Source organism: Littorina saxatilis, linkage group LG17, assembly GCF_037325665.1.
Source record: "Littorina saxatilis isolate snail1 linkage group LG17, US_GU_Lsax_2.0, whole genome shotgun sequence".
NCBI classification, from domain to species: Eukaryota; Metazoa; Mollusca; class Gastropoda; order Littorinimorpha; family Littorinidae; genus Littorina; species Littorina saxatilis.
In genome coordinates, this window is record NC_090261.1 from 34,295,886 (window position 1) to 34,318,768 (window position 22,883).

General features: G+C 40.5%; 1 protein-coding gene across 2 annotated transcripts in view; it reads left to right on the forward strand.

Moving 5' to 3' along the window:
* LOC138951713 (N-acetyllactosaminide beta-1,6-N-acetylglucosaminyl-transferase-like) overlaps nt 1–21,941 on the forward strand; it is a 45,226-nt gene extending 23,285 nt beyond the window's left edge. The window contains exons 2-7 of one of the 2 annotated variants that reach the window (XM_070323275.1): nt 10,150–10,241; nt 14,578–14,886; nt 16,574–16,753; nt 18,184–18,347; nt 19,109–19,332; nt 21,098–21,938. In XM_070323275.1, the coding sequence (XP_070179376.1) occupies nt 10,150–10,241; nt 14,578–14,886; nt 16,574–16,753; nt 18,184–18,347; nt 19,109–19,332; nt 21,098–21,441 (1,313 nt within the window). In that variant the 3' untranslated portion in view covers nt 21,442–21,938. Of the gene's footprint in view, nt 1–10,149; nt 10,242–14,577; nt 14,887–16,573; nt 16,754–18,183; nt 18,348–19,108; nt 19,333–21,097 lie in introns of both variants that reach the window. The other variant, XM_070323276.1, reaches the window with a different exon arrangement.
* The last annotated feature ends 942 nt before the right edge of the window (nt 21,942–22,883 follow it).

Sequence of the window (22,883 nt, forward strand, 5' to 3'; positions counted from 1 at the left end):
TGTTCTAACGCGTTTTGTCAAAATGTAAAAACTTTTTACAAAACGCAGGGGGCTCAAACACGCGTTTTGTCAAAATGTAATAACCCTAGAATTCTGGGCTATCATCCAGTTTCAGTTTTACAGCTATTCGTTCAGAAAATCTTTGTTTACATTTATATGACGTTAAAATTATCATATCACTGACTCCCGCTGGAAAACCCCTTTAAACGCAAAACAGCAGACTATAACACAAGCAAAATAATGCATCGTGCAGAAAATTTCATTTATTTCGGCGACGATTAATGGCAACTGACTTCCACTTGATTGTCGCTTTAACTGCAAAAAATAAGACTATCAAGCAAACCAGAACACAAAAACAAAATGGTCGTCATTCAGGATATTTACATTTTGAGTTAAATTGAACAAAATGACTTTTATCTAAATGTCCTTTTAACTGCGAGAATTCAGACTATTACAGAAGCAAAAAAAAAAAATTCTTCGTTCAGAAGATCGTTGTTTACAATTTATATAACCTTAAAATGGCCCCATTGACTTCCGCTTGGATGTCCTTTTAACTAACACCAAAATGAAACTATCCCACATATATATACAAAGAAGCAGATGTTGTTTTTGATCAGAAGATCTTTGTTTACATTTTATATGACGTTGAAATTATCAAATTTGTTTCCGCTTTGATGTCTATTTAACTAAGCAAAATCAGGCTATCACACAAGGCAACACAAACACGCACACTAAAAAAAATATTCGTTCAGAAAATCTTTGTTTACATTTATATGACTTAAAATTATGTTCTCACTGACTCCCGCTGGAAACCCCTTTAAATGTGAAAAAGCAGACTATAAGATAAGCAAAACAATGCATCTTGCAGATTTTTTTTTTTTTGGGGGGGGGGGGGGGTGGCGACGATTCATGCCCACTGACAATGTAATGATCCTAAAGACTTTTGTTTGATTGTCCCTTTAATTGCAACAAATCAAACTATCAAGCAAACCAACACACAAAAACAAATATTGGTCTTCATTCAGGATATTTTAAATAATCGGGGTAAAAGGAAATAAATGACTTTTAATTGAACTGTGGATTTGCATGAGTAGCATACAAACAGACAGACACACAATTTGGAAATTATTTGATGGTGAAGATTCTAAGTTTTCTTGACTTCCAATTTCAAAGAAGATAAGGGGTCTTGTGGGCGCGCCACTCGTTTTGTCAAAACGTTTTTACAAAACGCGGGGCGCGCCCCGTGTTTTGTAACAAAGTGTGAAATGTTTTGACAATACACGGGGCGCGCCCCGCGTTTTGTAAAAATGTTTTGACAAAACACGGGGCGCGCCCCGCGTTTTGTAAAATGTTTTACATTTTGACAAAACGCGTTACAACACGTGTGTGTGTGTGTGTCTGTGCGTGTGTGAGTGTAGAGCGATTCAGACAAAACTACTGGACCGATCTTTATGAAATTTTACATGAGAGTTCCTGGGAATGATATCCCAGGATGTTTTTTTTTCTTTTTTTCTATAAATACCTTTGATGACGTCATATCCGGCTTTTTGTAAAAGTTGAGGCGGCACTGTCACACCCTCATTTTTCAATCAAATTGATTGAAATGTTGGCCAAGCAATCTTCGACGAAGGCCGGACTTCGGTATTGCATTTCAGCTTGGTGGCTTAAAAATTAATTAATGACTTTGGTCATTAAAAATCTGAAAATTGTATAAAAAAATTTTATAAAACGATCCAAATTTACGTTCATCTTATTCTTCATCATTTTCTGATTCCAAAAACATATAAATATGTTATATTTGGATTAAAAACAAGCTCTGAAAATTAAAAATATAAAAATTATGATCAAAATTAAATTTTCGAAATCAAATTAAAAACACTTTCATCTTATTCCTTGTCGGTTCCTGATTCCAAAAACATATAGATATGATATGTTTGGATTAAAAACACGCTCAGAAAGTTAAAACGAAGAGAGGTACAGAAAAGCGTAAGTGCTATCCTTCTCAGCGCAACGACTACCCCACTCTTCTTGTCAATTTCACTGCCTTTGCAACGAGCGGTGGACTGACGATGCTACGAGTATACGGTCTTGCTGAAAAATTGCATTGCGTTCAGTTTCATTCTGTGAGTTCGACAGCTTGACTAAATGTTGTATTTTCGCCTTACGCGACTTGTTACATTTAGTCAAGTTTTGACTAAATGTTTTAACATAGAGAGGGAATCGAGACGAGGGTCGTGGTGTATGTGTGTGTGTCTGTGTCTGTGTCTGTGCGTGTGTGTGTGTGTGTGTGTGTGTGTATGTGTGTGTGTGTGTGTGTGTGTGTGTGCGTGTGTGTGTAGAGCGATTCAGACCAAACTACTGGACCGATCTTTATGAAATTTGACATGAGAGTTCCTGGGTATGATATCCCTGGGCGTTTTTTTCTTTTTTTCGATAAATGTCTTTGATGACGTCATATCCGGCTTTTTGTAAAAGTTGAGGCGGCACTGTCACACCCTCATTTTTCAATCAAATTGATTGAAAGTTTGGCCAAGCAATCTTCGACAAAGGCCGGACTTCGGTATTGCATCTCAGCTTGGTGGCTTAAAAATTAATTCATGACTTTGGTCATTAAAAATCTGAAAATTGTACAAAAAATTAAAAAAAGTATAAAACGATCCCAATTTACGTTCATCTTATTCTTCATCATTTCCTGATTCCAAAAACATATAAATATGTTATATTCGGATTAAAAACAAGCTCTGAAAATTAAAAATATAAAAATTATGATCAAAATTAAATGTTCGAAATCAATTCAAAAACACTTTCATCTTATTCCTTGTCGGTTCCTGATTCCAAAAACATATAGATATGATATGTTTGGATTAAAAACACGCTCAGAAAGTTAAAACGAAGAGAGGTACAGTAAAGCGTGCTATGAAGCACAGCGCAACCGCTACCGCGCCAAACAGGCTCGTCACTTTCACTGCCTTTTGCACTAGCGGCGGACTACGTTCAGTTTCATTCTGTGAGTTCCACAGCTTGACTAAATGTAGTAATTTCGCCTTACGCAACTTGTTTTAATTGCTCTTACACATCCAAAATAACTATACAAAATATACAAAATAAAAAGTAATCAGAATTCATGTTTTTTCAGAAAACTCGTTATAGGTATAACAAGAGTCCGTCGTCATTTACCAACTTACCAACAAAATTTTTTTAAAAAAGTATAAAATTGATTCTCCCAAAAACCCATCAGCTTAGTCCTATTTTTGTATTATTAGAATAATCAGTGGTTCTGCTAAAATTTCTTCCGGAGCCTCTAAATCTTTTTTATACAGAAATTGTGCCATAAAAATAAAACACATCCTTCCAAAAACTCTTACAATGTTGTCTACCGCTATAAAAACTAAAGCCAAACATATGAATACAGGTACAGACCGACTGTTATATATTTATACTTGTGGTCTATATGCCTTCAATTTCTTATCCAGGTTAACTTCAGGGCTGACACCAAAATGTTAACGTTAAGAAAACCCAGACCGCCATCTATAATAGGAGCCGACTTTCGACTTTCCTATCTTCCATTCGCCAAGAATATGAAGAAAAATTTAATCGAAGTGCTCACTCTTCTCACATTCTTCGGCTGACTAAGCCGATTGCTATTTAAAAGGGTCGCAACACACTCTGCGGTCTTTGACTGCATGTACGTGGAGAGCAGGGCCGGACCCAGGGGGGGGGTTCCAGGGGTTCCGGAACCCCACCCCTGGAAAAAGCATGTACCTTGCTTTGACTTTTACTAGTTTTAGCACCAAAACAATGCTGCTCTTAACCCTCAAAACAAGGCCCAGAATGCACCAGATTGCACAGATTTTAACCGTTTTTCAAACATTTTCCGGGGGAGCATGCCCCCGGACCCCCCTATAGTTCGCGCGCCTGCTTTGCAGGCGCGCGCTTGTGGCTTCGCCACTTCGCTGATGTGCCCCCCCAAAAAAGGAGGAACCCCCCCCTTACAACTCATTTGGTCCGGCCTTGGAGAGAACAGAGTCGCGCACTCTATGACTGAAAGGGCCATATTCACTGTATTGTGGAGATTTGAAGAGGTTTGTGGCTTGTTGAACTCGAGAGGTTTTGGCCGTAGAGCAGGCAACATGTCAAAGATGTATTCGTTAGTGAATATCTATAAACACCTTCCTTAACCTGTACAGGGTGACCCAAAAACATAAATGCTAATAATATATACATCTGTAGATCAAAATACTTCATATTTAGTGTACATTTACTTCAACTTATGCGTGACCAGTCCACATAGCCTGAATCCCCAGATTCGTCAGATCTGTCAAATCTCACCAAAAACTCCCCCAACGCAGTCAGATTGATAGTATGCTTTTAAGAGATTTAATTATGCAAACAGTTTCAACTCACCGCAGCAAGCAGTCAGAGTATTAAATTTAAAGGCAGGAGCTACCTTCAAATACACCATTTTTTTCTTCCAAGTCATTTGACCACAACATTCATAAAACAGAACTGTTTGTGTTAAAATTTGGTGTGCATTTGCTTCAATGTACGTAGAATGATAGTATATAGTCCCCCAACAAATTGCTCTTAGATTGAGTTTAACCAAAATTATTAAATGAAAAATAAGCAAAGCGTTGAATCGAAACATGTCAGTTCACGGATGACAAGATAATTTCAACACTGTGCATCAGAATGATTTGAACTTTTGCAGAATTGTTTTAGATATTCTTATAGATGTTTTGTTCTCTAGGAAAAACAGTTAAAGAGATACAAATGTTGACTTTGTTGGTAAACATGTATGAAAACTGAAAAATGTGTATCTCTTAAACAGTTTTTCCAAGAGACAATTGTGTAGAATAAAACATCAATCAGAATGTCTAAAACAATTCTGCAAAAGTTCAAATCATTCCGATGAATAGTTTTGAAATTATCTTGTCATCCGTGAACTAACATGTTTTGATTCATCGCTTTGCTTATTTTTCATTTAATAATTTTTACTAAGTCGATATAAAAGCACATTTTGTTTATGATCATATACTCTACATACATTGAAGCAAAAGCACACCGAATTTTTAAAACAAACAGTTCTTTGGAGCTTGCTTTGCTGTGTAATTGTATGTCCTGTTGTTGCATATAAGTGAACTTATCGTACTTATTACGTGTCTGTTCGTTATCAGGCATGAAGACAGATGGATATTATATTACAAGAGAGTAAAAGCGCAGGGGAGGGGCGGTGCCCACACAGAAGGCAAAGTTATGCACACACACACACACACACACACACACACACACACACACCCACACACACACATACACACACACACACACCTACACACACACACACACACACACACACACACACACACACACACACACACATACACACACATGAAATAAGAGAAAAGAAAGATGATGATGATACAAACCTGTCCGTACATTGCAGGTGTCTGGATGTGGGAGGGATGCCCCCACCCCCATCACACACACACACACAGACACACACACACACACACACACACACACACACACACACACACACACACACACACACACACACACACACAAGGAATGCACCCACTTTTGGTCTACATTATAGACCCCTTCTGCCCAAACAACGACACTCAACCTTGTGCAACGCGTTACGCTGACGATGTACAATAACAATAACAATAGCAGCACATTATTGTCCATTAAAATATTACATACAAATGGAAATTTTCTTCGGCACACCCTGCCTGCCTTCTAAACGATTATAACAACAATTGCATAGGATAACACACGTAAAACATAAAACATAGGTTCACGTATGTAATAACAAGCACGCCTATCATATTTCCTATAACACTGACCAAAAGTGCTGTCTGTGTTATCTTTAACTTCAGTAAATGTACAGATACAATCTAAATAAGGTCAAACGTCTTTAAAACTATCACAATCAAATATAATATTGCACTATGTAAATTTACCCTCTCCTATCACAGGAGTTGGGTTTCACAGCAGAGCAATCACATTACGAATATCACAGATTAGGATTTGTAAACTGCAAAGCGCACTCACTCGAGCAATAATGTACACTGCTCATAGACACAATCACACACACACACACACACACACACACACACACACACACACCTTCACACATTTCTTGTTTTTTCCCTGCTGACCAGCCTCTATGTGATGCGAGAAGAATTTAAAATGGTGACTGCAGAAGGAAGGAATGACTTTTTATACTGGGTTTTGCGTGCCAAAGGGACCTTATAACGTTTACCTGAAGGGAGAATTTCAAAACAAGGGTTGAGAGGATGGATCGGATCACGGAAAATTTTGATAGCTTTGCGCTTAATGGCAGCTTGGTAGAGACTGGTCAGCTGTCGTTGGGGTTGCCCTACAAGTTTGCTGGCCGTCGCGACAATGCGGTGCAGTTTAGTCCTGTTTTTTTTACATGTATGGTACCATACCATGTCACAATGTTAAAAGTAAGAATGCTTTCAATCAAACTGCGGTACACAAGTTCCATAACAATATTTAAGCTTTTTTAAATTTTTTTTTAATTTTTTTTTTTAATATAGAAGCCTATTGTGGTTCTTGTGCTTAGGCTGTGTATTAGACTGTCACTGTATGCCTGCATTATTAGTTGTCAGTAATTATTACATGTGCTGATTGTTCTCTTTGCCTGCGCGCGTATAGTATGTTGGTTATGTTTGGTCATAGTATGTTTGTTTATGTTTGGTCGTTATTTTTGCCTGTGCGTGTATTGTATGTTTGGTCGTTTTCTTTGCCTGTGCATGTATAGTTTGTTGGTTATGTTTGGTCGGTTTCTTTGCCTGTGCGTGTATAGTATGCTTGGTCGATGTACAGGGTGACACGAAAAAAACAGATCCCACCAAAAGTTTAATATTTTCTGAAATAATCAGCCGATTCTTTTATTTTTTCAGGTGAGCCAAGCTGAAATGATGTTCTAACAGCCCACCAAGTTTGAGCTTCAAGATGTCATGGACAACGGAGCATAAGACATTTATAGTCGAGGCCTATTTTCGCCGGCGAACAGATTTGCTCGGGCTGCGCACAACAGACTCTCTGACTGAATCAATATTCCTCGGTGTCCTTGCTGATTTAGGTCGACCAGAGTGGGATCCCCTGTTAGGGTTTTTACTATTGAGGTTATTGACAGTCCCATGGTCTCTGAACTTATCCCTAAATCAGCAAGGACACCGAGGAATATTGATTCAGTCAGAGAGTCTGTTGTGCGCAGCCCGAGCAAATCTGTTCGCCGGCGAAAATAGGCCTCGACTATAAATGTCTTATGCTCCGTTGTCCATGACATCTTGAAGCTCAAACTTGGTGGGCTGTTAGAACATCATTTCAGCTTGGCTCACCTGAAAAAATAAAAGAATCGGCTGATTATTTCAGAAAATATTAAACTTTTGGTGGGATCTGTTTTTTTCGTGTCACCCTGTATGTATTGTAAAGCGCTAAGAGTAGACATTTTTCTGGAATAGCGCTATAAAAGTTTGCATTATTATTATTATTATTAAGTCGCTGCTGAGCTTTCTTATAGACAGCATGAACATGACCACTAAAAGTCAGCTTATTGTCAATTGAAACCCCAAGATATTTGAAGGTTTCCACAAGTTCAACTCCTTTATCGCTTATTCTCACTTTTTTGGGACAACAAACATCACTCTTTCCTCCCAAAATCATTTCTTTTGTTTTGCCTACATTCAACTGCAAGAAACTGGACTTGAACCATTCAGTCAGAAAATCAACTTGGGTAAAATACTTTGACAGTGTTTCTTCGTCCTTCAGACGCCCAACGAGGGCCATTTCGTCTGCATATTTAATAAGGGCTAGCACTGGATCATTTAAAAACATGTTGTTTGTGTAAATGGAAAAAAGTACAGGGGAGAGAACACAACCTTGAGGGGCCCCGGTGTTTAAAACTGAATTTCGTCTGATAGCACAGAATGACCAAACAAACGAGTGCTGAGACTGACGCGTTGTGGCCGATTGCATAGAAACTCCCTGATCCAGAAAATCAAACTATTGTTCACGTCTAACTGGACTAACAGCTCTGGATAAGTATATATGGGGCTGAATCGTGTTAAAAGCTGATGAAAAATCCATAAAAAGAATGCTGTATCTAAATGGCTGACAATCAGGTTGATAAGCGTGAGTGTGGCATCTTCGACGCCTCTCTTTGCTCTATATGCGAACTGAAGGGGGTCCATGCGATCTGCCACAGACTCAGTGAGCTTGTCACATGTACAAACAAGCCTCTCCATGCATTTTGCTACAACAGAAGCAAGCGCCACAGGGCGAAACTCATTTAGTTCTTTTGCGTTTGGTTTCTTGGGTACAGGTGTAATAGTGGAAGATTTCCAAGAACGAGGCATAAAATGTACATCTGGAAAGAGCTGAAACAACTGAGTAAAAACTGAACCAAGTTGATCAGCACACACTTTCAAAACACGTCCGCCTAGACCATCTGGGCCTGGTGGCTTACTTGCATTAATACGTGAAAAACATTTTACGACATCCTTTTCCTCAAACTGAACTGGACATGGTGCTAAAGAATCACATAACTTATCAGATTCTTCCTTATAACTGCCGACAGCTTACTAGCGCCAAAACCACATCATTGAAATTTTCACGTGAAAATTACAATTATGTGGTAACAATTACTAATTTTCTTCCCAAAATAACGATTAACTTTTAGTTTTGGCTCAAGTAATCCATCTGGAAGTGAGCCAGAACTAAAAATTATTAATTATCATGTGAAAATTGTGAATATCAAGTGATCCTGCTTAATTATCAAGTGTTAATGTGTAATTATCAGGCTAATGTGTGTCAAATAACATGAGTTTTCTCTTCCCTCAGAAAATTCTACATCTCTGACCAGCAACTGAAATTTAACACTTTTTTGAAAATCCAGTCGCGTGAAGCGATATCAAAACATTTAGTCAATATGCCGGCCTGAACCTAAAGGGTCAACACTGAAAACCAGTCACCACCGAGAATACATGTTGGAAGGCTACCATGCAATCACTCTTGAATAGATGACTAATATTTCAAATAGAAGTTTGAGAATATGAATATGAAAATTAACCAATTTAAGCTTCCAAGCTGAAATGCAATCCCACAGTCAAACAATTGTATTGAAAAATGAGGTCGTGACAGTGCCGCCTCAACTTTGACCAAAAGTCGGCTATGAAGTCATCCGAAAGACATTTATCGAGAAAATAAAACAAGTCGCGTGAAGCAATATAAAAACATTTAGTCAAGCTGTCGGCATTAAAGTAACAGATAAATACAATAAACAGTCATCGCCGAGACTATATTTAAGATAGTCTCGACTAACCACACCCCAAAATAGAGACGGGTCACGCTCGTCTCCGGGTAGCGTGGAAACGCAGTACTTACTTAACCTATTTTCTGTCATTCTGAGCAAATTTTTAGAGTAAACATGACATATGTATATATTTTTGAATTCAGGAGAAATTGAGGAATACGATGCAATCATTTTTAAATATATTAGAGAAAATTCGATTTTAATGACAACTTTAATGACCAAACTAATTATTTAGTTTTTAAGCCTTCAAGCTGAAATGCAATACCATAGTCCGGGCTTTGTCGAAGATTGCTTCACTAAAATTTCAACCAATTTGGTTAAAAAACGAGGGCTACCTCAACTTTCACAAATAGCCGGATATGACGTCATCAAGGAAATTAATCGAAAAAATGAAAAAAAAATCTGGGGATATTGTACCCACGAACTCTCATGTGAAATTACATGAAGATTGGTGCAGTAGTTTTCTCTGAATCGCTCTACACATACACACACAGACACACAGACACACACACACACACACACACATACACACACACACACACACACACACACACACACGCATACATACACACATACACCACCACCCTCGTATCGATTCCCCCCTTTTATGTTTAAACATTTAGTCAAAACTTGACTAAATGTAAAAACATGTTTGAGGATATCATTCGGAAGGATCTGAACACACACACACACACACACACACACACGCACGCACGTGCGTGCGCTCCCCACCCACCTGGCCACCCATCTATTCATCCCGACTGACTTCACTTCTGCATGTGTATCACGTTTTCTCATTACAGTCACTTTCATGGTGGTGCTACTTGGGGCGACTCTTTTATACTATACCGACGTTGCACTGCTGTTTCGGATACCAACACTGACACTGAAAGGGGTGAGTTTATTTATCCCCGAGTACGCTAGTACTTGGGCTCAGCAGACTTTAATTGTGTGTCTGTCTGTCTGTCTGTCTGTCTCGACTTAACAGCTTATTGCTGGGAAGCTACTGGGCGCAGTTCGTTCAAAAGTTGATACACTAACTTGATAATAGGTCCGATTGATCGTATTAAAACTTCATAATGTTACCTGGGACCTAAATGCGAAATAATCCACAAAAATGACTCTTGGCGGTGGACGCAATTCGCGGTGGGATAGAACTGCTGTTCGGCTAATAGAACAGCCAGCCAGTTGGTGGCTTGGTGGAAAGCACGTCCGCCTATGGCCAAAGTGATCCGGGTTCGATTCCCGGCATGGGCGATCTATTTTTTTTATTATTTTTTTTATTAAGTTCTTGTTTACTATTGTTTATCCCCGAGTACGCTAGTACTTGGGCTCAGCAGACTTTAATCGTGTGTCTGTGTGTGTGTGAGTCTGTGTGTGTGTGTGTGTGTCTTTCTCCACTTAACAGCTTATTGCTGGGAAGCTACTGGGCGCAGTTCGTTCAAAAGTTGATACACTAACTTGATAATAGGTCCGATTGATCGTATTAAAACTTCATAATTTTACCTGGGACCTAAATGCGAAATAAACCACAAAAACGACTTGGCGTAGGACGAATTCAAACGGCAACAGCCAGCATCATAGAACAGCCTGCCAGCACCCAATAGCCTTACATTTCACTGATAGAATTGTCAGAGTTGGTGGCTTGGCGGTAGGCACGTCCGCCTATGGCCAGAGTGATCCGGGTTCGATTCCCGGTATGGGCGGTGTATTTTTGTTGTTACTATTGTTTATTATGAACGTTTTAATGTTTTATTTTACTCTAATAATTTTTTTTACTGTGTAAAATAAATAAATAATATATATATATTTTTTTTTTTAAATCCACGTGCACAAGACAAAAAGACTTTCATACTGGGGGAGCGAGCCAGTCTGAAGAGTACTCGGGTCCAGCGCGAGCGTTTTTTATTTATGTGACAGTACGCAAGGAACTCATGTACTAGAGCAAAGCATACTTACCAACATATATATACGATTTTTTTTTAATGAAAATAACACACACACGCACACACACACACACACACATATATATATATATATATATATATAGATAAAACATCAGAAATTGTGAAAGAAACAATTGAAAGTCAGCAGAGACTTTCTTCCGAGATTTGTTAAAATCTCTTAGCAGAGTTAGAGAGAGAAGAAAGTATACCTTCACAGACAGTCTATTGGGAGCATCAGACCCTCCTCAAGGGGGACCGAGATTTACAGAGCAAAGTCCCTTTGTGGGGGACGTATCGCAAGGTAATCTAGTCCTGAGGAGGACCATTGTATTTGTACCTAGACCAGACACGTGTTTCGACACTATTGTGTCTCATCAGTGGTCAGGTGGTACTGATGGCGAGAGTTGTCAACCCATGGTATCCAACTAAGAAGCAAACCATTCTCTGAATGGTAGCTTCTGTTGGCATGGGAGACTACCCTCATCTGACAACCCCAAGAGGATATCTGTGAAGGGAAACACTTTGATTTAAGGCCAAAGTGTAGAATTGATACTTATTAAGAAAGAATTTAGAAATTTAGACAAGTTTTAACCAAGAAATTAGGTTAAAACAAGGGAAATTTGAAAAAGCCTAAAGGGAGGTAACTCTGTACCAGCCTGCAGATCCAGAAATGGATACGCGAACAAGTTAGATCTAATTTTGAAAAGGTTAAACAGAAAAAGCGGTCAACTTTTCACTGCTGTTCAACACAGGACTTGGTAAAGAAGAAGTTTTCTGCTTTATTCAATTGGATCGCTTTAAAGGCGATGCAACTTTCACGGTGACCACATTATAAAACATCAGAAATTGTGAAAGAAACAATTGAAAGTCAGCAGAGACTTTCTTCCGAGATTTGTTAAAATCTCTTAGCAGAGATAGAGAATTTGTTATATTATTATTTGAATATATTATTTGTTCTTTTGTCTCAGTTTACAAATTTCGAGCCGGTGTCTGAATACATGGAGGTCCGGCAACCAGGATTGTCGAAGTTTTAACTTAGTAATAATAAGTACGGGATTTACACACACAAATCATGCATAGGCTATCATGTGCAGGGTTTGAAGCAAACTACGCTGTTCAGTGTTGTTGTTTTTAAATTTTTTGTTAATTTCTTTTTTAAACTTTCACATGAACAAAATTCGCAACAACGACAACGTTTGGAATTAACATGTTTAGATTAGAGCCTGTAAAGTCCCACAAACTCAAAATGTAATAATACGTAGACTTTAACCGGCAGGTTCCATCGCGAAACTTGAGAGTGTATGAGGGTGCGTCCTATACCGTGTTTTATTGTATCCTGTCACATTATTACGTTATTTTGTTCTGTCGCTGTGGCGAAGGGGAAGGTCGTGTGGGGGAGGGGGGTGCTGATTTTGCAAAACTTCATCGAGCTAGAATGCAATACCAGTATCTTTTACGTTAAAAGTCGTGTGGAAAAAGAAAGCTTTCACTGTCTATTCGAAACGACAAAACATTCTGAAAACTAATTTGGAAACGAACATTTGTGCACCTGTACGCCGCTTTCTCTTCAAAGTCATTCCGATGCATTCATATTGTAACCACGAACGTGTTTGAGCAGTTGCCAATGGAATAATCACAGAGCAGGACTTATTGAATATGTTGCGAGTTCGTGCCTTAGATTACATTGTAGGAATGTAGCAAATGTATTGATATTTGTTTAGTTAGCAAGTGTCGCAACGGGAATAAGTTGAAGGAGAGTTTATGAGATACACAAAAATGGTTCCATACAAGAATAATGCTTGCGGTTCGATATTGTTTCCGAAGCTGTGTACACGGTATGACTTTCGACCTCAGTTTCTTGTGGATCGGACGATTTTCATATAGTGACCTTTTTGGGTGTGCAACAAAAGGTCGAGGTTTAAAATGTCGAGGCACAAAGGGTCGAGGCCATTTGGTCAAGATTCCAAAGGTCGAGGGTGACAAAAGGTCGAGGGTGACAAAAGGTCAACAACAAAACGTCGAGGGGACAAAAGGTCGAGGATTGAAAAGGGTCGAGGATTAGAAAAAGGTCGAGGATTAAAAAAAAAGGTCCAGGATTAAAAAAAGGTTGAGTGTTTGCGTGCTTAATTCATTAATTTTGATTATCCATACCTGAAGAAAATTCTGCTTCGAGTGCCTATTGTGCATGTCATAAATTTAGTTCTCTTTTTTTTTATAGTGTTAGTTTTATGAGTAAATGAAGACATCATCGTTGTTAAAAGAGAAAAGATTCAACAATGTACCCTAAAGTTGACTGTGTGTGTGTGTGTGTGTGTGTGTGTGTGTGTGTGTGTGTGTGTGTGTGTGTGTGTGTGTGTGTGTGTGTGTGTGTGTGTGTGTGTGTGTGTGTGTGTGTGTGTGTGTGTGTGTTGACACCAAACAAAGGAGTCATTCAAACACACCGATTTACGATGCAGGTGCCTGTCCAGCCTTTCCAGTCTGTCGGGATGACATCCGGTGCAAGCATTGCAAAAAATGTAAAGCTTAAGTGACTGGTGACTGGTTCTTTAATTCCTATATCCGAGGACAGGTGTGTCAAGGGAGAGAAAAACTCTTTTTTTTTTTAAACGAGGCTTTCTTCTTCTTCGTTCATGGTCTGAAATTCCCACGTTCACTAAATTTGTTTGTGCACGAGTGGATTTTTATGTGGATGACCGTTTTTACCCCGCCATTCAGGCAGCCATACGCCGCTTTCGGGGGAAGCATGCTGGGTATTTTCGTGTTTCTATAACCCACCGAACACTGACATGGATTAAAGGATCTTTTCCGTGCGCACTTGGTCTTGTGTTTACGTGTACACACGAAGGGGGATAAGGCATTATAGAAGGTCTGCACATATGATCGGAAAAATCTCCACACTTAACCCACCAGGCGGCCGCGGCCGGGATTTGAACTCACGACCTTCCGATTAGGAGGCCAATGTCTTATCCACGAGGCCACTGCGCCCGTCTCCGAGGCTTTCTTATAACGGAGTATTTCTCATCCGGAGAATTCTAAGTTGAGAAAAAAGACATTTTGTGTAAGCGATGTTTCTTTCAAGCGACGTTTTTATGAGAGGGTTCGGTCACTTTATCTCTCGCTCCATTTTAGCTTTCTTTCTTTCTTTTTCTTTTTTTTCTTTTCTTTTTTTAGTTGCCTTCGTTTGTGGGTTGCTGTTTTTATTAAATGTATTATCCTTAGTCTTCTTTTCTTCGTTTTTAGTTTCATTCAAGTCCATTTTGTTAAAAGATTGTTCTTCTCTTTTAGCAAAGTCAACAACAGACATCCAACAATCTCTCAACCCACTCAGCAGCAGATGTTCTTCAATCTCTGCCCAGAGTCAGTGCGGTGAACTGCTCGCTTCTGTGGACGGGGGATAAGTTAGAACTACAGAAAGCTCAACATTCACAAGCGAACCGGACCAGGAAGGCGAAAACGACATCAGAATATCGCAGAGCAACCTGGGACTGCGGCCGCTACTTACAAAATGGCGGCTTCAATTTGTCGTCTGTCAGCGAGGAAGAGTTGTCGTTCCCATTGGCGTTCAGCTTGCTGGTTTACCGAGATGCTGATCAGGTTGGTATGGGGATGTCCCCAATGGGTTTTTCGTCTAAACGTCACGCACGTACACACACACACACACACACACGGCACACACACACACACACACGTGCACGCATGCGCAGGCGCGCGCGCATGCGCGCAGAGAGAAACACACACACACACACACAAGCTTGCACCCACACAAACAAACACACACACACACACACACACACACACACACACACACACACACACACATGGGCGGTTCCAGGGGTTTTTTCCGAGGTTTCCGTCCCCCCCCCCCCCCCCCCCCCCCCGAATCGCTGTACACACACACACACGCACAGACACACACACACACATACACACACATATACCACGACCCTCGTCTCGATTCCCCCTCTATGTTAAAACATTTAGTCAAAACTTGACTAAATGTAAAAATGAAAACAAGTCGCCTAAGGCGAAAATACAACATTTAGTCAAGCTGTCGAACTCACAGAATGAAACTGAACGCAATGCAATATTTCAGCAAGACCGTATACTCGTAGCATCGTCAGTCCAACGCTAGTGACGAAGGCAGTGAAATTGACAAGAGCGGGGTAGTAGTTGCGCTGAGAAGGATAGCACGCTTTTCTTCGTTTTAACTTTCTGAGCGTGTTTTTAATCCAAACATATCATATCTATATGTTTTTGGAATCAGGAACCGACAAGGAATAAGAGGAAAGTGTTTTTAAATTGATTTCGAAAATTTAATTTTGATCATAATTTTTATATTTTTAATTTTCAGAGCTTGTTTTTAATCCAAATATAACATATTTATATGTTTTTGGAATCAGAAAATGATGAAGAATAAGATGAACGTAAATTTGGATCGTTTTATCAAAAAAACATATTTTTACAATTTTCAGATTTTTAATGACCAAAGTCATAAATTAATGTTTAAGCCACCAAGCTGAAATGCAATACCGAAGTCCGGCCTTCGTCGAAGATTGCTTGGCCAAAATTTCAATCAATTTGATTGAAAAATGATGGTGTGACAGTGCCGCCTCAACTTTTACAAAAAGCCGGATATGACGTCATCAAAAGTATTTCTCGAAAAAAAGAAAAAAACGTCCGGGGATATCATTCCCAAGAACTCTCATGTAAACTTTCATAAAGATCGGTCCAGTAGTTTGGTCTGAATCGCTCTCTACACACACACACGCCCAGACACAGACACAGACACACACACACACACAGACACAGACACAGACACAGACACACACACAGACACACACACACACTCACCACGACCCTCGTCTCGATTCCCCCTCTATGTTAAAACATTTAGTCAAAACTTGACTAAATGTAAAAACTGATGGCTCAGATTGCACCAGATTGCTCCATTTTCCTTGTTTTAATCAACATTTTCCGGGGGGGGGGGGGGGGGGGGCATGCCCCCGGACCCCCATGGGAGGTTTGGGCGCCTCGCGTTATTAAAAGAAATTTGGAACCCCCCCTTTAAAAATAATGTGATCCGTCCCTGACACACACACACACACACACACACACACATACACACACACACACACACACACACACACACACATACACACACACACACACACACACACACACACACACACACACACACACACACACACAGATGCGGTGACAGAGAGAACGTGTCAAGCCAATCAATCCTCATGTCAGTTCTCTTCCGTAAATTACGTCACAGATGGAACGCCTCCTGCGCGCCATCTATCGACCACACAACGTCTACTGCATTCACGTGGACCTCAAGTCGGACCTGGACTTCCGGACCAGCATCGAACTAATGGCCAGTTGTCTTCAAAACGTCTTTGTGTCTCCGGTGTCCGTGGATGTAGTTTGGGCCAGATTCACCAACGTCGAGCCGGTCAGTATGACAAACTGCTGGTACAAAAATCCGAAGGGCTGAAATCGGGTCGGTGTGTCCATTACTCAGTGCCAACCTTCGTACTTTTGAGTCAATCTCCAAATTTGAAATACATTTCCAAAAGCGTATTTAAGTCAGACAATTTAGCAGATAAACTGAACACTTTGATTACTTCATCATCCTATACATGAAGCCAATGAACACCAAATATGAAGTAATTCCCGGAACAAATGTAATAGTTATTTGCATTTTAGTGGGTGGCACTTTTGTTATTGCTTCTAGAAATGCTGTACGCCCGCGCAGACCTCCAGACTGATTCAGAATATGAAAGGCACACTCCTTGGCTCACCATCTCAGATCTGACCAGTTATTTTAATTTTTTTATCCCTCCATTTGGTCACACCCCCAAAAGTAACAGCCTGGGTGTTATTTGTGCACAATTGGAATTTTGTGATAAATTAATTTCTTAAAAAGACACAATGAAATTAAATAATCAAATTACTCTTGCTATCCACAGCAAGCAGTCAGAGTGTTGTTGTTTTTCAACATCTGACTATGTGGAGGGATGGCCTTACACCATGTAAAAAGGATGGCCTTACACCATGTAAAAAGGATGGCCTTACACCATGTAAAAAGGATGGCCTTACACCATGTAAAAAGGATGGCCTTACACCATGTAAAAAGGATGGCCTTACACCATGTAAAAAGGATGGCCTTACACCATGTAAAAAGGATGGCCTTACACCATGTAAAAGCCTGGCCAGATCTGAGAGAACGAGTGCGCCTTCTATGCGAAACTACGACTTATCGTTCACTGTGTGAAACCCGGAAGGCAGAATGTTCCAATGCCATGCAGGTTTGTCAAGTCAGGGAGAAACAAAGAATTTGATGATCCAGACGGCAGGTCCCGAACACGTCTGAAGCTGAGGTGTAGCCGTATGAATTTTGTTTGATAGGGAGATATAATTTATGTACAGAATGTAACATTAGGAACACAATTATCAAAAGAATAGAAAACCACATAGACATTTTTCGTCGGCTTGATACAAACTCTCCTGCTTTTCAAAGTGCCCCCCCCCCCCATACACACACACACACACACACACACACACACACACACACACACACACACACACACACACACACACACTTTTTTGTACGTCTTTCAAAAATGAGAGAAATTTAATCAGGTCTTAAAAGTTTGAAAGTCTTAAAATGGAGGTCAATGTACAGTGGCTAGGAACTAAATAACTGGTAAAGTAGATTCTTACAAAGGAGAAAGTCTTATATTGGCGGGGGGTCTGAAAAGTGGGTTTTAATTGTATCAAAATCACGGAGGTATACAGAACACTGCTCAAATCTCTGTTAGATAGTAACTGCTCACACTTTGTGTGACTCGTGTCAATTTAAAACAAAGTTTCTTGTTTCAGGAAATCCTATGCATGCGCCATTCTTGGCGACAGAAAGTCAAATGGCGTTATTTCATCAACTTGACAGGCCAGGAATTCCCGCTGAAAACCAACAAGGAGCTGGTTCGGATCCTGAAAGCTTACCACGGGGCCAATGATGTCGGTGGCATCAGGGACCCACCAATGTAAGTAAAGCAGTTTGTGACTTTGAAGTGATTTATTGTATGCTTTTTAAATGCAGTAAGTGGAAGCTGGAAAAAGAACTGAATAATAAACCATTCACAAATTGAGACTGCGGTCATGATTTTTGTCTGGTTTCGATTTTGGGTTTATTCTTTATTGTACTTCCTTGGGGAATTGGGGGATGCTATCCCCAGGGATAGCGCACAGCGTCGGAGTCACCGAACCAAGTCTATTGTTTTTGGGTCTTTTTTCCTTTTTTGCTTTTTTGCCCTGCATGCGTGTATTCGTGTTTTCCAAGCCCTGAGACTTTCGCTGTGAAAATTATATTCCTCCCCTTGAAAAAGAAAATGCTTTCTGAGCAAGTTGGGAAATTGTTGAAAATTAATGTAATAAACGGCACCTGTGTCAATCTGCGAAATATTTATGACGTCAACGACTGATGCCGAGCGTGTTCGTAGTGGATTTCGGGGGGCATTACCAACCGTTTCTGTCGTTGATATCATAGTTTGTGCTTTTTCGCGTTCTTTGGAGTAAAAATCTCGTGTTTGTCCGACTGCTGAATGTTTTTTTGTCGGTTGGACGGTCTGTCTGTCTGTCTGTCTGTCTGTCTGTCTGTCTGTCCGTCTGTATATCTGTCACCTTATCCCCTTTGTCTGCTAGTCTGTCTGACCATCCGTGACTCTCTCCGTTCGGCTTCACGCCCATTTTGTCGATCTGCAAACATGGGTAAAATGGGACGCTACCCTATAGTCTTTCTGTGCAGATTTCGTTGGAGATGGCAACGCTTTTCTCCAGCCCCGTACAACCTGACCATCTACAAAGGCAGTGTGCACGTTGCGGTCAGCAGAGAATTCGTGGACTATGTTCTCAACACTCGCGTGGGTAAGACTCTGTTGGAGTGGGAGAGGCCCGTCATGCATCCTGACGAGTCATATTTCAACACCTTGAACAACAACCCGCAGCTTGGCGTACCCGGGTCTGCTACGGGTGAGTATATATTCAACAACTTTAAATGCCCACTCATGATTTTCGATAGGCTTCTTCCCCGTCATCAAATGCAAAAAGCTGCATTTTACACCCACCAGTTAACTCATTCACCCACCTCCCTTGACCTACACCAGGGCTCCCTACTTTCATAACTTCGAAACTGTACTGATTACTGATGAAACGAAATCTTTCGCGTTTGAACAATGTTTGTCTCACAAGCTGTCCATTTATTCTCTAGATTTTAAAAGTTAGGTCTAGCGCCACACCGTGGCTTCCGATTGATACCTTTAGGTCCACGCGAAATAAATTCTTTGAAAAAATGCTCGCTCTCTTTGGTGAGCACTAAAAGCGTGTTCCCTGATGGTAAGCGTTCAAACGAAAGGGTATTTGTACTGTATGAAAAAGCATGGCGGTTTCTGTGATCAAAAACTGATAGTTTGCGGGAGGTGGAGTGGGTCTTTAAGAATTGAGACTGAGGAGGAGTATAAATAAGAGTGATGTGTTGAGGTGCCTGTGAGCGTGTATGTTTGTTTGCTTCCTAGTATGGGCTGGCAAAATACTGTCTGTTTGTCTGTCTGTCTGTCTGTCTGTCTGTCTGTCCGTGTCTGTCTGCCTGTTTGTCTGTCTGTGTGTGTGTGTGTCTCTCTCTCTCTCTCTCTCTCTCTCTCTCTCTCTCTCTCTCTCTCAGAAACAAACACACACTAACACGAACACAAAACACACATACACACACACAGTACACACACACACACACACACACACACACACATACTGGTGTGAGCCACGTTATCCGGTCAGTGAGTTTGCACAATCATTAAGATGCCGGGAAAAATGAGCAGAGTTTACAGGCCGATTCTGTCCAGATTTGAGATGAAACTTTATTTTGTAATTCTAAATGAAGTTGGAAAGAAATCATTCGCCTATTTTGAAACTTTAGCTAAGCTGACATTTTACATGAATAGAGATGCCATGTAGTGTATGTTGACATTTACTATCATAAAGTGGTCAAAAGGCAGCTTAACGGTGCTCCTACAAACACACACACACACACACACACACACACACACACACACACACTTTCGTATATTATAAACATAAATCATCCAAATTAAATATACCGGCCTCTTTCGGTCACATCGCTGCTCTTGCCGCTGCTCTCTCCAAACTACGGCGTCCATTTTCAGTGTCAACTGAACTTATGGCGCGCCGAACTTGTGTGACCTTGTGTGAGGAATTTTACCGCGTAAGCGCGGTCACGTGTTACGCAAGAGGTGTGTAAAAAACATGCATCCGTGACATTTTACCTCCATTTTCCTGCCTGACGTAAAACGAAACGAAACTTAATTTAGGGGTATTTATTGACCGTTTTATACGGCTTTTGACAATATTTTCCTATGCTGCCGGCAGGATATACCGACCCGGCATCCTTATGAGGGTGTGTAAACTTGCAAAAGGCAGCTTAACGGGGCTCACACAAACACACAGTGACACACAGTGATACACACATACACACTTAGTCACACGCACGCACACACATACACACACACACACACACACACACACACACACACACGCATACATACACCCCCACCGAGTGACACACAGTGATACACACACACACATACACACATAGTCACACGCACACACTCACACACACACACACACACACACACACACACACACACACACACACACACACACAAACATCCCACTTTATCTCACCCAAGAAAAGGTCTCTCAGCAGTTATGTTCTCTCTGCTTTCAGTGAACCATACGTCCAACCAGCACGCCGCGTACTTCAGCAGGTTAAAGATCTGGGGATCCGAAAAAGATAAATACGGTGGCTGTAAGGGAAAGTTCGTACGGGACATCTGCCACTTCGGGGTGGGCGATCTACCCTTATTAACCAAGAGCCCGCAATTGTTTGCCAACAAGTTTTCCTACGACCATCAGCCTCTGTCCTACGACTGTCTGGAGGAGTGGTACTTCCACAAGGTTGAACTGGAAGACGCTGGCAATCCACCGCCGCTCAATGTTTCACTGTATGAACAGTCACCCATGGTGAAGTATAGATACACCGGGCCGGTCAAAAATTCGGTGATGAACTGAGTGGAGGAAGGAAGAGACGAAAGCAGCAAATACAGACAGTGGACATTTATTTCTTGGAGCAGCAAATACAAACTTTTGTTTTTGTTTCAGGCCAAGAGATTGACCAAATGTTTTGGTTTTGCTTCGCGCGAGTGTGTTTTTGATTATATCATAATTATCATTATTAACGATGGTAATCTAATGTGAAAACATTCTGCAGCTTTGTTGTCATAATTCGCCCCTGGGCATCTTAACTTGAGGTAACAATTAACTCATCACGTCACAATCGCGTGCAAAAAAACAAAATATAATGTATGGAAAATCCTGAGAGAGAGCGAGAGACAGAGAGAGAGAGAGACAGAGAGAGAGAGAGAGAGAGAGAGAGAGAGAGAGAGAGAGAGAGAGAGAGAGAGAGAGAGAGAGAGAGAGAGAATAAAATGTTTTGAAGTTCAAACAGAAAAATCCGTCTCACGTTGAGTACGATTACCTCCCTTCAACAGACTGTGACTTATGTGTCAAATAAAAGAGAAGTACATGTATATCGAACGTGTCAAACTTTGTGCGAATTTTCAGGGCGAGAGTGGTTTAAATGGCTGGTGAGTTGATGAAAGTTGAGGCTGTCTGTGTGTGTGATAGCGTGTATGTGTGTGCGGGTCTGATCATGATAGGGGCGAAAGTCGGATGAAGGTGGAGAAAATTAATTTATCCTACATACGTGAGAGAGACACCCGTGAGATAATAATCGTTCAAATCACACGTGTGTATATCATGTAAATGAGGTCATGTCAAGCAAGTCTGGCAGGGACCTGTTTTTCCACTGCTTATGATGCCAAAGTCACCGAGACAAACGTCATTATAGAAACAAAAATTGCGCTCGCCCCTCGATGAATCTTTAGAACTAACACGTCACGCCACACTTTCAGAGTGACGTTTCTTTGCTTTGACGTAATAGATTGCACGAGGCTTTAGAAGAGATCGAGCTTCCAAAACAAGCGTCTTCAATTTAGCTGCCTCGTCTGCAAGACATTTTCAGTAAAATACACGTAAGTACAGTATGTAGGATAAACAGAATACTACATGGCTTATTGTGTCGTACCAGATTTACACTCGTTGCTTTTTCAAATAGTGAACAGCTCGCTTTCGCTCGCAGTTCAATATTTAAAAAAACAACTCGTGTAAATCTGGTACGACACAGCAAGCCATGTAGTATTCTCTATGTCAGTGTCTCTATTTACATGATATTTACCCAACCAACATAATATTATTAAAAAAGGGTATTTTTAATAATAATTGTAATTCAATCAAGTTTGCGTTTTAATGAAACAGATCCTGTGATTGGTCAGAATGCCCCAACTCATTAAAAATTAATTTCTTGGTTAAAACTTGTCTAAATTTCTAAATTCTTTCTTAATAAATATCAATTCCACACTTTGGCCTTAAATCAAAGTGTTTCCCTTCACAGA